The 16,732-nt window shown below is 44.2% G+C and overlaps 1 protein-coding gene across 2 annotated transcripts in view; it reads left to right on the top strand.

The window, feature by feature from the left end:
* Positions 1 to 15,944, top strand: part of KIF21A (kinesin family member 21A) — a 120,789-nt gene extending 104,845 nt beyond the window's left edge. Inside the window, exons 29-38 of one of the 2 annotated variants that reach the window (XM_040978880.1) lie at positions 52 to 180; positions 2,263 to 2,301; positions 2,965 to 2,976; positions 6,135 to 6,271; positions 7,353 to 7,533; positions 8,312 to 8,476; positions 9,148 to 9,265; positions 10,075 to 10,245; positions 11,431 to 11,630; positions 14,674 to 15,944. In XM_040978880.1, coding sequence (XP_040834814.1) covers positions 52 to 180; positions 2,263 to 2,301; positions 2,965 to 2,976; positions 6,135 to 6,271; positions 7,353 to 7,533; positions 8,312 to 8,476; positions 9,148 to 9,265; positions 10,075 to 10,245; positions 11,431 to 11,630; positions 14,674 to 14,767 — 1,246 coding nt within the window. In that variant the 3' untranslated portion in view covers positions 14,768 to 15,944. The remainder of the gene's footprint in view (positions 1 to 51; positions 181 to 2,262; positions 2,302 to 2,964; positions 2,977 to 6,134; positions 6,272 to 7,352; positions 7,534 to 8,311; positions 8,477 to 9,147; positions 9,266 to 10,074; positions 10,246 to 11,430; positions 11,631 to 14,673) is intronic. The other variant, XM_040978882.1, reaches the window with a different exon arrangement.
* The last annotated feature ends 788 nt before the right edge of the window (positions 15,945 to 16,732 follow it).

Here is a 16,732-nt window from a genome sequence, read left to right as displayed (position 1 = left end):
CAACTTTAACTGCTGCAAGTTGCCCCACTTACTATTCTTTTTCTCTTGTAGCTCAGATTCTGGAACTTCCGAGGCTAGCCTTTCACCTCCTTCCTCCCCACCAAGCCGGCCCCGTAACGAGCTGAATGTTTTTAATCGTCTTACTGTTTCTCAGGGAAACACAGCAGTTCAGCAGGATAAGTAAGTCACTGTGGAATGAACCGACCATGTACCCCACATTCTGACCCTTCTGGGACAATTAGCCACGTCCCGCCTCTGTGTGGGAAATGAGCTGTCTGATTTGTCAACTCTTGCCATGTCTTACGTATTTGTCCAATGGAAAGCCATCTTGGAGCCCAAATTAGAGAACATTATTCTCCTGCTGAACATCATTCCCTGCTGTAGATTCGCACTGCTCCACCTTCTGCACCTGTCTTGCCTTTTCTTGCACATGTCTGTTACAAGTGCAGACTCTTTGAGACTGCTAAATATCTAGTGATGCTTGGGCCAGTGCAAGCCTCCGATCCGGGTGGCCTGAGTCGAGAAGAGACAGATTGTTCTTCTTGTCATGGATCAAACAAGGGTGATCGTTACATGGGTCACATGTTATTGTCATTGGGTGGTTCTGGAGAAACCCAACGACAAAACAGCAGTCATGCGTGCTTGGAAGGAAATGCTTATGGGTGGAGGGAGGATCTGGAGTGAGTTGGAGGGGAACAGAGGTTAGAGAGATGGGGAAAGCGTAAGGTCAAGTCAAAAAAAAAAAAAAAAAACCCACATTGAGCCAGAATCTCTTCTGCAAGAATTCTGTACTAACAATACTGCCTCAAGGTGATTTGCTAACACAGACTTGTCTGCTTGGGTCTGGAGCATCAACACTGCAGATGAAGTGCTTGCTTGCTTGCCTGGCATCCCCACCTCCCAGGTTGGTTCTCTGCATACACCAGTGGCTCTGGAAGTGACGGGCTGCTGTCCAAGAGCTGTTGGCGTTTCAGAGGGTGCTCTGTGGCTCTGTCAGTTTGCAAACACACACCGTGATTTTGCAAGAATGTTTAGTCTGCTTCGTTAGCAATTCCCTAGTAGGCTTTCACGTAGTTTCCTTGAAATCAACTTAGAGAGGTAAATATTTGTGTTCTTAAACAAATGCAATCTTAAATATTGTAATTTCTTTCATCCGTTGAGAAAAGTAGCACATTAGGGACGCCTTTGGAGATGTCCTTGGGACGTGACGTAAGGAATTGCTAGGTTTTCGTTTGCAGTGGGCTACGTTCTGTCTGTCCTGATAACCTTGATATCTGATGATAGTTCTGTGTTCTTTGCTGAAATATTTTATGAATTCCCGATAACTCAACACTGGTGTCATCTCTGAGCAGCTGAAATGTGGAGTAGCTGGTTGCCCTTGGAGTAGCTGGTTGCCCTTGGAGTAGCTGGATGTCCTGCATTTCAGAACCTGCCCTGTCATGCTCTAGGACCACCTTTTGAGATCACCGTGCTTTGTTCATCTGATGTGACCGTCACCCACAATTCCTGGTCACGTTCTGGTCCAGCACACCCTTCCTCATTCTCCTGGAGTTTTCACTGCAGCCACACTTACTGCCAGTGTCAGGGGCCGCAGAACAAGACAAGCAGCTTATTACCTGCTTTTAAATTCCACTGAAACCCCCCTAACCTCAGACTACCCCCAAAAAACTCCATGGAAAGGTATTTAAAAGATATGTGTAGTTTAGTACACAATATTTTTTTAATCCTTGCTTTTTTTTTTCCCTATTAGCCCTTACTTTTCATGAGCTAGTTGAAGAGCCTTGTGTGGCTAAGGCATTCCTTAGTCAAAACAACTTTGAGTTTTTGACATAAGCTAAAACCCAAGGGTTATTAGAAATTTGATTTTCTTTTCATACAAGCCTATTGTTTGTGCAACATCCACATTAGAGTTTAGGTCTCAGGGATAGCTCTTGCGGTGAATAACATCCATTGATAGTTACTGGAATTCTAGTACTGGTCAAACTGATAAGGACGTGTGTTCTTGTGGTTAGCTTAGAAACAGATCCCTAGTCGACAGTCCCGCCTCCCCACCAGGGTCTTACTAGGAAGTAATAGAACCATTTTTTCTTAAAAAACCTGGCTAGAGCTGATCTGTGGGACAAATAGAAAAGCAACGCACAATTAAGTGAATGTTTGCTATGTGTTCTCTTATTCGTCTGCTGATTTTCAGTCTGAAGTCACTGTCATTGCCTGTGGACACCTGTATTCTTCCTGTTCTTAATTCTAACTCTTTCACTGTAGGTCTGATGAAAGTGACTCCTCTCTGTCCGAAGTACACAGGTACTTTCTTGCTACCTTTCCGACATTCTGCATTTTGTGAATGTTCTGAAATGCTTTCCTAGCAAATCTAAGCAAGTTTCAGTTGTCTTGCATGCCTGGTTTGTTATAAGCTGTGTAAATGTACTAATATTTAAGAAGACTTACTTATTTTAGTGTTTCTTTTATGATCATACCTTGCAGATAAATAGTGGGAGAATTTTTTTATATGATACCTTTAAAATGTGGTGTGTTTGCTTTCTATGTTTAATGTTTTCTTTATAAGAAACTGAGTCTTACAAATGTTGGTTCCAAGAAAATTGGCCTCTCAGTGATTAAATATTTCCATGATTTCAAAGTGTAAGAGGTAGATAATTTTCTCTTGGGTTAGTGATTTGAAATTTTTAAAAAATATGTCATAAAGAAGATGCGCTAGGGAAAAAAAGGGCACGATTGTACCACTCAAATTAGAACAAGAAATAGAAAGTAAAGAAACCTTTAAAATTATGCATATTTTTACTGATGCAGTTTTTAAAAGATAACAGCGTTCTGTGTTTTTCAAGCCCTGGGTTTGGGGAGGCCCTTAATTTCTGTCTCTCTCACTCGCTCTCCCTGCTTCTCATTTTGTCTCTTGCTCTCCGTGTGTGTCTTTCCCTTCTTTTGTGACCACTTTGCTGAGCTCAGCAGATCCTCCAGAAGGTAGGCACAGGAGTGGGGGGAGGGGATTGGTCTCAGTCAGACTGGTGATCCTGGACTAGCTTGCATGGAACAAAAAGAAGTGTGGGTTCCCTACCCCATCTGGTCTGCTGTGCTTCTAAAGCTTTTTTTTAAAGAAGTATTTACTTAAGGTATGAATGGATTAAGTGTAATAGAGAAAGAAATGTTATGAGTGTATGCTTCCAATATCTGTATCTTTCTACTATCATTGTTGTAAGGTAATCTATATAAAATTATAATTCTAATAATATGAATGAGAACATTTTAAGTATGTAAGTAGTAGAATATTCGATTTAATATGGAGAAAACTAGACGACAGTTCAAGGTTATTGAAACTCCTAAGGATAAAGAAAAGGCATGCTACTGTCTAGAGGATAACTGTCACACACAGATGTCTGGAGGCAGATGGGGTACCTTACCAATGTGACAGGCCTCGGCACGGGTGAATTGTGCTCTTACATCCACGGGGGTGGGGAGCATTTGATACACTCAGCATAAAGCTGATGACCCATCCAAAGAAAATCTTTTGGAGACCCAGAATGACAGATCTGAAAAGACTGGGCAGCTGTTTGTTTTTTAAAGATGGTTTGTATCTTAAATATCCATCAGAAGCAGTTCTTCTGCTGTTACAACCATTTCCCCCTTTTTATAACAGGCCTTTTGGGGTATGTCCGTGTATCCGTTTTTCTGTTTGAAGAGAGACAACGACACTACTGTCAATAAGAACCTTCTCCGCCTGAAGCAGTATTTGCAATGTGGCGGCTGCAGCTCCTCAGGGTGGATCATCCATCTCCAGGGTCAGAAAAGCAGATTCAGACTTTTGGGGGATGTTGCTCCCAGTTAAGCTTCAATCTGGTTAAACTGTCAGTTTATAAACAGTGTCCTCATCTTAGATTTCAGGAACCTCCGGTTGACAGATATATACTAATACTGACAGCGCAGTTGTGCAAGAGATCCTTGAGATTAGATACTCCCTTCACTATTGCAGTCACCAGTATCAGACCCTACATAGAAAGGTTTCTCTTTTTTTTTTTTGAGCCTAAATGTACCTTCCTGAAATTTCTGTTCATTAGTTTTTCCATTAGCCCTTTTTGGATATACCAGCTTTAACCATATACCTTGTATTGTCTGTCATGCGACCATCCTTTTACTGTGCTGATGTATCCTTTCTGCAGTGGATTTTTTTAATCAGCTCAGTAGTTTTAGTTTATTGTACTTTCCTTAGAGTCTACAGATCCCTAATTTTGCTTCTACTGTTTTGGAAAAGCTCTAGTTTTTCAATGTTCTTGAAGTGTGGCCTGTGGAACTAAAATCCTTTGCAAATGAGGCCTACACAGTGGAGAGCAGGTCTGCCTCCTGCAAAGCTGCTTCTGTTGACCAAGTCATCAGTAGTGTTCGTGGAGGAACCATCAACGGTTGGTCCACTGATCTCATTTTCGGTAACACGATCCATCAGTTCAGTAAACTTGGCTTCTGTTGAGTTTGTTTTCTACCAAGAGCATTCTGTTTTTTGAATCTGGCTTAGATTTAAATTTAAATTTAGACTGATGATTATTTGTAGTGGTAAGTACGTGAAACAAGTGAATATTTCTGGATAGTATGATCCAGTGTTCAGCTCTTTTGGGCAATGCACTGAGTCAGCTTTGCAAGGGAAAGAGTGATCAGACACTGTGGACGGTCCTAACTGGCGGAGAGGCCTGGGGCCTTTCGCCGTGACTCTCGTCACTTACGGAGCCACGTCGGTTCCTGACTTTCCCATTTAGCTCTGGACTTACATCTGAAAGCTTGCAGTATTGGCTTTGGTGGAAGGAACATCTTTCAGATAGGACACACCTTACCCCACTTGCCTGCCTGTGGCCTCTGCGGAGAACTTTCCCTGTGCCATCGATAAGCTCACGAGGCTTCTGCAGCAGCATCGTTTATTTCCAAGTGTTTATGGTGGGTTTCTGACTTCCTCCCCTGTGACGTAGGAAGCTCACATTTCCTCCTGCTTTTTGAACAGTCTGCTCTGTAGGTTTTGTTCCCACTGTCAAGCCTGATGATTTCTTACAGCGCCAGCAAGGAATTTTCCTCTACCGAGGCACACGCTTCCAAAACCTTATGATAATAATAATTAAAAAAAAAAAAGACCCAAGTGCTTGAAGTCAAGGAGTAAGTCTTCGTGTTCAGCTCCAGCTTAACTTGGACCACATTTCTGTTTAATTATTTCTGCTCCTTGCTGTGGAAGATTGTTGTTTCTTGTCAAGAAGATGCAAATGAAACTGTTTTGTACTATCCTTAAGTTTGCTCTCGTGTTCTGCCACCTGTCTCGTAATGGACACATCTTAATATGGTTTTTCTTTCTGCTTTGTGTTAAAAAGATATATTTGGCCGTTATCATATCGTAATCCATTCTTACCTGTAGCTTTTCCAACACATTTTTTTTTTTTGTCAATTTAGATCCTTTAATATAAGGGTAATGCTTTAATATTCTTTAAAGTTCCAAAATGCGTGGTCAAGTAGTGTAATGCAGAAACTTCTTGAATACTCAATTTCAGAGAGCTCTCTAAAGTGTTTCACTGCTGTTTCAAATTCTCATTGTTTTTTTAGATGTTCCTAAATTTTCTTGAAGTTTTTAGACCTTGAGCAATTCCCCCTTTAAAATTTCTATTGACGCTATCACTCCTGTCTTTACTTCTCGTTTGGAAAGTGTGTTTGCAGCATTGGGAGTGTATGTTCTGCTTCCCCCAGCACGCGTCCTCTGACCTGGAATCACGCTCTGGTGTGACCCCTGAACCGCGTCTCGCGCTCACTGGTTGCTGTTTCTCCCGTTTGTCAGCATTCAGGACACTGGCCCAGCTCCCACTACGGCTGCATTAAACTGTGGAGCAATGGGATTGCTCCTGAGAAAATAAACCTGATCCGAGGCTTTGCTCTTTGGGGGTTGCTGAGCTGGCAGATGTCTGATGCATGCCTCCAGCATCCTAATTAGTGTTCACACTTTATCCTTTTGCTTAAAAAAGAGGCAAACGGGCTGTCAATCTTATCACTAATTACTTACAAAGATTTCTTAAGGTCAGGGAATAGAATTAACTTGGTCTTGGTATATTGTTAATCCAAGTGGATCTTCATTTTTTTTTCTCTTCCCTTTTTCACTTCAGGGGCATAATTAACCCATTTCCCGCCTCGAAAGGAGTCCGTGCCTCCGCCCTGCAGTGTGTCCACATTGCTGAAGGGCACACGAAGGCTGTGCTGTGTGTGGACGCCACTGATGACCTTCTGTTCACTGGATCCAAAGGTGCCACTCGTTCCTCCTGCAGATAGCTTTCAACAGGCCCTGAGAAATGTATACTGTTTGTGCCCAGTATAGGAAGCTGATCGTCTGGTTTACCCTCTGAAGTATATAAAATTTTAAAATCATTGCATAATTAGAAAGAAAGTAAAACTTCTTTCAGTGTTTTGTGAATGCAGTGGTGAGAGAACACACCTCCCTTCAGTTCTTGGGCGCCCATTGGGTGCCAGGTCCTGGATTGTGTACTGCAGCTTATGCATATGCAAATTTCTAAAAGGCCAGTGGAATGTCCACTGTGGTAAAGAGTGAGGTGGATGGTAACCAGTGTCAGACTGTGGCAGGCACTGTACAGATATATCTCCTTTGTTTTTCACAGTGATTCCAGTGACTTGCGTATTACATCCTCATTTTAAAGGTGAACAAGCTCAAGCTCGAAGAATTAGTATTAGAAACCCAAGTTTTCCCATGTGCAGCCTAACACTCCTAATCCCTTGGTACAGTTCCGAGCAAGTTGGGACTTTGATGTGGAGAATAATAGCAAGCAATTCAATTGAAAAACAATCTGCTTCAAACTTTCGTAATGATTGAGATTAAATTTATTTCTTCAGGATGATTAGATATTCAACATGCTACAAAAACACATAATAGAGGCATTTTGTGGTTGTGTTTTTGTTCAAAGATGAAAACACGGTCCGTCAGACCCTGGAGCAGAAGGGTCGTGAGCGTGGAGGGTTGTAAGGAGGATAGAGGAGCCGCACCGGTGGTCTACAGAGGCTAACGTGGGATGCCCACTTCACGTTCAAGGCACTGGGATTCAAGAGTCTTTAATAACACAGTTGAAAATGTCACCCCATTGTCAGTTTCATGCCATGAAATAAATGCACGTAATATCCCTTGATTTTCTTCTCATCTTTACGTGCACCGTGCCCTTGAGTGTGCTTCAAGGGTCAAGGATAAAGTTGGGTGCCTGTTGTTGGTTAACTAGATCCTGATTATTTTCATTTTCTTCCCTGGATAAGTACGTTGTTTAAATAATTTTTATTGCTAAGACAACCTAATCGCAGTCTTTCCTGTGTCTTTGTTTTAGATCGGACTTGTAAAGTGTGGAATCTAGTGACCGGACAGGAGATAATGTCCCTGGCAGGCCATCCCAACAATGTCATCTCTGTAAAGTACTGTAATTACACCAGTCTGGTCTTCACTGTGTCAACATCTTATATTAAGGTGTGGGATATCAGAGACTCAGCAAAGTGCATCCGGACGCTGACGTGAGTAACTCAGCACGATGAGCAAGTGGCTGCATGCCGCTGAAACGGCCCCCATGTTTTTCATCAACAAAGGCAGTTACTTACACGGGGTGGCCATTTGGCTAGAAGTTAGGACACCTGCATGCCCTGTGGGAGGCCGTGACTCCATCTTCCAGCCAGCACATGTCCTGGGAGTCAGCCCTGACAGACCAAGCAGGTGATTCCTTGACACCCATATGGGAAGCCTTGATCAAGTTCCCTGTCCCAGCTTCAGTCTGGCCCAACCATGAATGTTGTAGCCATTTGGGGAGTGAAGCAGTACATGGGAGCTCTTTCTTTTACTTTCACATAAATCAATAAATGATGATTTTTTTTTTCAAGGCTGTTTTTATTCATAAAAGGAATATTGGTAAGCATGACTGCAGGGGACTTCTGGACGAGCAGGAGAGCCAGCAGCAGATATATGTTACTTTCCCAGTTTGTCTCTGTGCCATTGAATCTTCTGTGAATGCTGTGTTGGTCACCCCTAGCTCACAGACTGGAATTTCTAACATTGTAGTTGGTGTTCACAGAAAGATTGTTAAGACATACCACCAGTCCTGTCCATTTGTAAGTTCACTTACTCACCCAACACGGGTTCATGCATGCCAACCCTGTGTTGGTATTGTGTGCTGTGCCTACAGTGACAGATGTGGTTCCAGTTGTTCCCCACAGCCAGTCTCCTAGGAATTGAGTGAATTCCTGACTGAGCTCATGCCTGCTCTTGCTTGACTTGTGTTGCTGTGTTCTGTGTCTGAAGGTCTTCCGGTCAAGTGACCCTCGGGGATGCTTGTTCAGCCAGTACCAGCCGGACCGTCGCGATCCCTTCTGGAGAGAACCAGATCAACCAGATCGCGCTGAACCCCACTGGCACCTTCCTCTACGCAGCTTCCGGAAACGCCGTCAGAATGTGGGATCTTAAAAGGTAGAACAGCCAAGAAGATGTTGTCTTGCCTAGGGCAGGTTTGATGTCATTCTTACTCGTGTACTCATGACCTCATGCGTGTGACAGCCCAGAAGTTATTGGAGAATCATACCTTGAGTCTGATTGATGGGATGGAACACCTGTTTCCTGATGCATGTGTGTACAGTTGTACATGTGTGTATGAGACACATGCGTAGGTGTGAAAAATGTGTGTAATAAATAATCTTACTTTGTCCGTATGTTTGTTGATTTTATAAATACTTCAGTGGAATAGTTGTTTAACTCGAATTCCAAATTGAGCCTGGTAGCATCAGCTGTATGTCTGTGATGTGTTCACACATTGAATAGGTTGAAACCTCCCTGTACTTATGTGGAAGTTACAGTCAGCCTGCATCAGTTTCTCAGCCCTTTGCTGTTTTGTTTACTACCCAAATGGCATCAGTCAGCTTGGGAAGCGTTCAGTGAGGACTCAGTGCCAATTTCCATCATCGCATGTATTCGTTTAACTGTTCTTTGATTTTAATTTGAATGGAGTTTCATAGTCGTGGAGCTCCAATGAAAAAAGAAGTGAATGATTTTAAGAAGGACTCTGTAGTCCTTATGCTGGGATTGTGTCAGCTATGCTTAGAAACAGTTTCAACCAAATTAATTTTTTTTCTTCCAATTTGAAGGTTTCAGTCCACGGGAAAGTTAACGGGACATCTGGGCCCTGTTATGTGCTTGACTGTTGATCAGATCTCCAATGGGCAAGATCTCATCATCACTGGATCCAAGGACCATTACATTAAAGTATGTAAAACAGAACATTAACCTCTGTTTACCTGGTAAACAATAGGTTGAAAGTGCCAAGGCTCGTCTGGACCTTTCTCTTCATCCGTTTTTGTTTGTTTGTTTTATGTGGTCTAGGCTTTGTCGGTTCTTCCTAATTTTTTCTTCATTTATCATAGCTGAATTTATTGTCATTCTGTCAAGAATTTTCATTTTTTTCTAGGAAGTAGGCTGCAAGGCATCCTAAAGGACTTTTAACTTTGTCTTCCAACCTGTCCTCATTCCTCTATCTTTTCTGCCGAAGATATTTAAGATCTTCAGAATTTTGTGAAATTAGCAGCTAGTTTGAGGAAAGATGCTGCTTCATCCCCCGTGTTGTCCATGTCAGGTTAACTTGGTGAGGTACTTGGTACAGCAGGTTAAGTCGCTGCTTTTTACACTGGCCTCCCACCTTGGAATCCAAGGTAGAGCCCTTGCAGTTTTGCTTCTGATCCAGCTGTGTGCAGCTGGGAGAGTACCAGGACTTGGGCCTTTGCCACTCCAGTGGGAAACTCTGATGGAATTCATGGGTTACTCTGACCTGCCTGAGTGTTGCAGTGTGTTTGGGAAATCAGCCAGTGAATAGAAGGTCTCTCCCTGTCTCTTCCTTTCTTTGTCACTTTGCCTTTCAAGTAAATAAAATCTTAACAAAACATGCCTAATATAAACACCAAAAAGAAGTCCCGTTGGATTCCCACATGGCTGTCTCCGTGTATCCCTGACTGTGCACATGTAGGCTCTTGTTTGTAACTGAAGTTACAAACTTCAGAGTTTGCTTTCTGCTGTTTCAGATGTTCGATGTAACCGAAGGCGCTCTGGGCACTGTGAGTCCCACTCACAATTTTGAGCCGCCTCATTACGACGGCATCGAAGCGCTCACCATTCAAGGCGACAACCTCTTCAGCGGGTCCAGAGACAATGGGATCAAGAAGTGGGACTTGGCCCAGAAAGACCTTCTGCAGGTAAGACACACCTCCTCCTGGTGGGCAGCAGGCGTTTCACCACCGCTCAGTACCTCTGGGGCAGGACTGAACGAGCTTTTGTGTATCTTTTCGTTTTGAAAGATAGTTTAAGGACTGTTTCATTATCAAGTGCCCCGTCACTAACAGTCAGGTTTTGATAAAAACACCCACAAGCTCAGAGCAGAATAGACGCTGATAAGAACTGAAGCATCGAGATTCTCATACACGGTTTAAATGAAATCAGCCTTGTTGTACAGATCAGTTGCAGTTTCTGCCTTCTGTATATACCAATGCAAAGTGCACCGCGTCTGGCTGAAGTCAGGAGTACAAGAGGAGGTCGTGCACCTCAAGGAGCACGTTCCTGCAGAAGGCCATGGAAGAGGTGTGTGTGTAAACTCAAATACTGGTGCTTTCTCCTTACCAGGGGCAGAACTCATGAATAGATGAAAACGTCGTCAGTTGCAACCTTTCTCTTACGAGTGTATGCCCAGGCACACATTTGCATGCCTTGCATACATCCAGCAAATGAAAAACAAATGAACAGGAAGCATGGATGTTAGTGGAAAGATCCTGCCAACGGCGGCATGCGGCTGCATTCTGCTTCTGTTTCGTACACATGCGTTCATGGTTTTGATTTTATATTGAGCATATGATTATCTTCATAAAATATAGCTCTGTATTCAGATCCAATGAATGTTCACCCTGAAATATAAAGATTGCCTCTGATCTTCCGACAAAAAAATGCACAGATCTAAAACGGCTCAAGCGAGTGGTTCAAGTTCATGCTTTAAGAAGTGGGATTTCTACCTTTTGTTGTAGCTTGTAGTTCCCACATGTGTTTAGCTGAATGCTTCCTGCTCAATGGAGAGAGATTCTGCAGGATGGTTTGCTATTTGCTGTCAGAAAAGAAGCTGCGAAGTGTGAAGATTCCGTGAACTTTGTTAGATTCTGCAGCTCAGTAACGTGACAGGCCTTCAGGACTGAGAGCAGCGGCCAAAGTAGGCAGCTTGCAGAGCTAAGCATAGATTTCTTTGTTCAAGTCGTTGAATGATTGCATAGAAAATGAAGTTCCACAACCTTTAGGCCATTCGTTGTTCAAATTTTTGAGCTTTATCAATGAAGATGTTTGTAAGATGTCAGGTTAGAAAGCCTCATTTCAGCAGTGGCTTCTCTTTTTTCTTCCAGCAAGTTCCAAATGCACACAAGGACTGGGTCTGTGCACTGGGCATGGTGCCCGGCCACCCGGTTCTGCTCAGCGGCTGCAGAGGGGGTGTGCTGAAGCTGTGGAACGTGGACACGTTTGCGCCTGTGGCCGAGATGAAGGGGCATGACAGCCCCATCAATGCCATCTGTGTTAACTCAACCCATGTCTTCACGGCGGCTGAGTACGTGTTTCCTGTGCAAGTGTTCTCTGCGTTGCTTGCCTGTGTTCAGGTTTAACAGATATTGTTAAGCTGTCTACACTGAGAAAAACTTAAGGCATTGCAGATTCTTGTGTTCTTGTGGTCACTTGCATGTCTGCTTTGTGATGCTTACTATGAGTGGTGGCTTTAAGCCCCTAGGTTTCATGGCTTGCCATGGAGCGTCTGCTGCCAAGTGTTTGGATAATGAATTTAATTTCTTTTAGATGATTTTGTTTATTTTTATTGGAAATTCTGACTTACAGAGAGAATGAGAAATAGAAAGAGCTTCCATCTGCTGGTTCACTCCCCAAATGACCGCAACAGCTGGAGCTGAGCCAATCCAAAGTCAGGAGCCAAGAGCTTCTTCATGGTCTCCCATGCAGCTGCAGGGTCCCAAGGCCTTGGGTGGTGCTCTACTGCTTTCCTAGGCCACAAGCGGGGAGCTGGGAGAGAAGTGGAGCAGCTGGCATACAGACCGGTGCCTATATGCGATTCTGGTGCATGCAAGGCGAGGACTTTAACCAATAGGCTGCCATGCCAGGCCCAATGATTTTTTAACTTTTAAAATGGAATTCATACATGGATAATTTCTGAAGTTATTTCTTTTAGAAAGATAACAAGCTTGCCATTCTTCATATTTGTAACAAATTGTTAAAAATGCAAACAACAAGCTTAATTAAGGTTGCACGCTGTTGTACAGTGGGTTAAACCACCATTTGTGATACTGGCATCCAAAATCAGTGTGCAGAGTTCCAGTCTGAGCTCAGCTGCTCTGCTTCTAATCCAAGTCCCTGTTACCATGCCTGGGAGCCAGCAGGCAGTGGCCCTGGTACCCATTTGCGAGAGCCAGCTGGAGTTCCTGGGTTCTGGCCTCAACCTGGTCAAGCAGTGTCCGTTACAAACACTGGGGGGGAGTGATCCAGTGAGTGGAAGATTGATCCATTTCACTTCCTCTCTGTCTCATTCTCTTCTCTTTATCCTTCTGTTCTCTCTCCTGCTTTGCCTCTCTGCTTCTCTCTCTGCCGCTCAAATGAATGAATACATGTAAAAAGAAAAAAGAAGTCTCCTTTTCACGCTCTCTTCTAAGCCCACGTATCTACTCATCCCGTTAGCTTCCCTCCATGCAGTGAGGACTGACTCATTTGCTTTGCTGTTTTTCTTTCACAATGAATCTTCCACGTGCTCGGCACCATTCCAGCCTCTTGGAAATACAGCCGTGAATAAGAGAGCCAAACCCTAGTCTTCAGTCGAATGAGTTCAGTATGTTATGTGGCGACAGGTACAATGGAGGGAAAGAAACAGGGCAGAATGGGAGGGGACGTTGATATATTAGGGTGGCCAGGCAAGGCCTCCACGGGAAAGTGGCCTTCAAGAAGGGATTGAAGTGGTGACCGTAACAATGACATGGTACGATGTAAGTACCTTGGAAAGAACAACGCATTCATTTTAATGTGAGGCATTGGTCTTGTTCAGGTAAAATGTAATTTGTAGCTTTAAAGATCTGCATGTTTCATTTGTGAACCTGTTATGTTACTTAATTTAATTTAAGGAGCACTTCAATTCCATCTGTCTCAAGCACATGAATATCCTGATTTAATTTTGAAGTCTAGTTTTTTGTGTCTTTACGTTGTTGCCTTTAAATCTTCATTTTCATTAGGTGTTGTATGTTTCTAAGGTACGTCAAGGCCAATTTATTTTGTTTTTCTGAGACGTTTACCTTTAGTGCCTTATTAGTGGTATTTTTAGAAAGGTTTATTTGAAATGTAGAGTTAGGGAGAGAGAGAGAGAGACAGAGAGATCTGCTGAGTCACCCTCCAAGGCTGCAATGGCCAGGGTTGAGTCCCCTGCAAGGTCCTGGGAAACAGCGCAGGATCACCCAGGTATGTGGGCCCCTGCACCTACATGAAAAACCTTTACGAAGCTCCTTGCCCCTGGGTTCAGAGCCGCCCATTTCTGACCTGTGCTTCTGTCTGGGAGTGAAGCATTAGGTGGTATAGCTCAGTCTTTCTTTCCCTCTCTATAACTCTGCCTTTCAAATAAAGAAGTCTTTTATTATTGTTGTTATTATTTTAATCTCGAGTGTTTAGAAGAGTGTGTGGCACACAGCAGACGGTCAGCATGTGTCGAGCACGTGAGTGACTCTGGGGGCTCTGAAGGGTGGAGGACTTCGCACGCCTGCTGTGAACATGTGTGTGCTGTTTTGGGGAGCTGAGCAGGTGGCTGATCCATCGCAAGGCACGCATTCCAGTAAGCTCTGCTCTGCTGCCATGGGCACCAAGCCCTCCTCCCTGGAGGATGAGTGTGTTCTGTGCAAGGTGGTGTTTGTCAATAGCCTCCTGCTTTCCTGTGCATTTATCTGCAGATTACCCAAGGATGGTGGTTCCTGACAGTTGTCTGTTTCACCAATTCCCTGGCAACTGTGCCCTAGTCCCCAACCTGCCGAGAGGCCTCACTGTGCGCTCTTGGGCCTGAAAATGTCTGGCCCTGTGCCCGTTGTCTAGGTTTTCCGAAACAGTCCAGGTCCAGAGATGAGAGAGGATGGTCTGAGGCCTCCTCTGCCCAGGTTCCGATCTGGTCTCAGTCACGGACTTTCTGACTCGACCTCAGTTTGCTCCTAGCTGGTACCCATGTCTGTAGTGGCAGTTGACGCGGGGAAGGTGCTTGCTAGTGTTGACAGCTGAGTCCCATTGTCTGTTCCTGTAAAACTGATAGCGAGAGGGCATCCTTGCTGTGATGATGGGTGGGAGACGAGGGGCGTCCTTGCTGTGATGGGCGGGTGACGAGGGGCATCCTTGCTGTGATGATGGGCAGGTGACGAGGGACGTCCTTGCTGTGATGATGGGCGGGAGACGAGGGGCGTCCTTGCTGTGATGGGCAGGCACCCCCTCCTCTTAGGACATCTGTGTGTGTACTTGCCTCATCTAAAGGCTGATTTAGAACGTGCTTCAGTGACAGGTCATCCCAGGACGGGTGTCCTTGCCTTCTGCCTCTGCTCACATGCCCCTTTTAACCTTCTGTTTTCTAGTGATCGAACCGTGAGACTTTGGAAGGCTCGCAGTTTGCAAGATGGCCAAATTTCTGACACAGGAGACCTGGGAGAAGATATTGCCAGTAATTAAACGTGAATGAAGATAAGTCATAAGCTGAATACTGTGACACATTATCTATGTTGTTTGTGGAAATTCTGTCCTGTATTTATTAGGCAAAAAACTTATGAGTGGGATTAACTGGAAAATGTATCTGGCTCCAGCTGCTGAGTAGGAATGGTATTCTAATAAAACCGTCTGCCATCCTGTGTATTCAATGTCAGTATCTAGCAGTACGTATGTATCCTACAGTTGGTGTTCTGCTTGATTTGCACTTCTATTGTGGCTGGATTTTTGTGCCTAGCTATATATATATAAAATCTCCCAAGTTATCTGAATTCTAAAGACGCTGCGTTTGTGATGATCAGAAAATGCACCTGGGATACAGCCCAGCCCCCGGCCTTGCGTTCTGCAGCCTGCCCGTGATTGACATGGTAAACCCCCTGGAGACGTTAGCCACACGGCCATCTGCTCGTCAGCCACTGAGAGCAGTTCAGACAAGGTTCCCAAATTTCGAAGCTGCTTCACGTCCTGGTAAAGAAGACAATAAGGGGCGTATGACCGATGCTTTTCTGTAAAGAGGCATTGATCTTGAACTACTAAGGAAGACTGTCTCTTGGTCTCCGTGTTCAGTGTTGGCCTTGTATTGACCAAAGCTTTGCACCTCTGCTGTCTGTCTGCTGTGCTCAGGACTCTGACACGCTCACACGGTTGTTTGGGTAGTGCTGTGTGTGTGTTCTGTGATGGGAAGCTTTCTGATGTCCTAACAGAAATATATTTTGATCTATTTTCCTATGGAGTTGTTTCTATTATCACTTCTTCATTTTTTTTTTATTTAATGGTAGTATTTCTTCCCTCATTACCTAATTTTTTATATGCTGCTAAATATATTTTCAAACACACTATGTCTGCAGACCGTGGTAGCTGTGATGAATATTATTACGAGTGGTGAGAGAAGCTTTGTACATAGGTGCGTTGTAAAGAGAGATTCCTGTGTTTTGCCTGTATGAATTTTTTAGTGCTGTAGATTGCGTTTTGCAAAGGGATATATAATTTTCTGTCTGCTGAGAGTATTAATTTGTAAATTCTGCCAGTTTAATTTTTAATGTAGCAGGTATAACATTTGAACATATTGTCTTATTCATTTTTCCCCTGAATATATACGCGTGTAAATGAAGGCTTAGCTAGTGCTTAAATAAACGTGTTGCCATGAATTAGTTCCACTCTGTTGTTCTTTTGGTCATTGTCAGCGATGGCCGGGGCGAGGAGCCCTTGGGTGCGATCAGGGTCAGGAAGGCGGTTTCGCAGGAGCTGCTGGTCCCGTCTGTGCTCAGTAGCTGTGAAACATTCGGAAGCACGCACTGTGGAACGTTACAGTTGAAGGGAACTCAACAGAATGCTATTAAATTCAAATTTAGGGACTTGAACATAGATGGAAAAACTAATAGTAAGTGACTTCCAGAGATGTGAGGATGGCGGCGACCCTGGTTGCCTGGAGAGCAGAGAGGGCGTCATGACTGACAGATGGCAGTCCTGCTGAGCTAGGGGCACGGGGCCTGCGAGGAGCCCGGCCCTGCATGATAGCCAGGCCTTCGCTTTAGCTGGATGACTCACCCACACGCGTGTTTCTCTGTCCCTTGTTGTGGATGAATACCTGATTTCAGAGCAAAGCATTCTTATGATTTTGTTTTTGTATTTAAAAGGGAGAGAGGGGAGGAAGAGAGAGATGTGTACTGTCCACTGGTTCACTCCTCTGATAACCTACACGAACCACAGCTGAGCAGGCTGGGACCAGGAGCCCAGAGCTTGGTCCAGTTCTGCCGCATGGGTGGCAGGCACCCAAAGACTTGAGCACCCAAGGACCTGCTGTCTCTCAGAGCCAACAAAATGGGGATTTAAAACAAATTTCCTATAGATGCTAAACTCAGCTGACTTGGTCGATTTGCCTCCTTCCTCAAAGAAGGCCCCACTTAAATAACCCCTGAGGGATGAGAGTCG

This window comes from Ochotona curzoniae, unplaced genomic scaffold (genome assembly GCF_017591425.1).
Source record: "Ochotona curzoniae isolate NIBS_2020 unplaced genomic scaffold, NIBS_Ocur_1.0 contig_2927, whole genome shotgun sequence".
In the NCBI taxonomy this organism is placed as follows: Eukaryota; Metazoa; Chordata; class Mammalia; order Lagomorpha; family Ochotonidae; genus Ochotona; species Ochotona curzoniae.
Note: the sequence above shows the minus strand (reverse complement) of the source record. Positions and strands in the feature narration are given on the sequence as shown.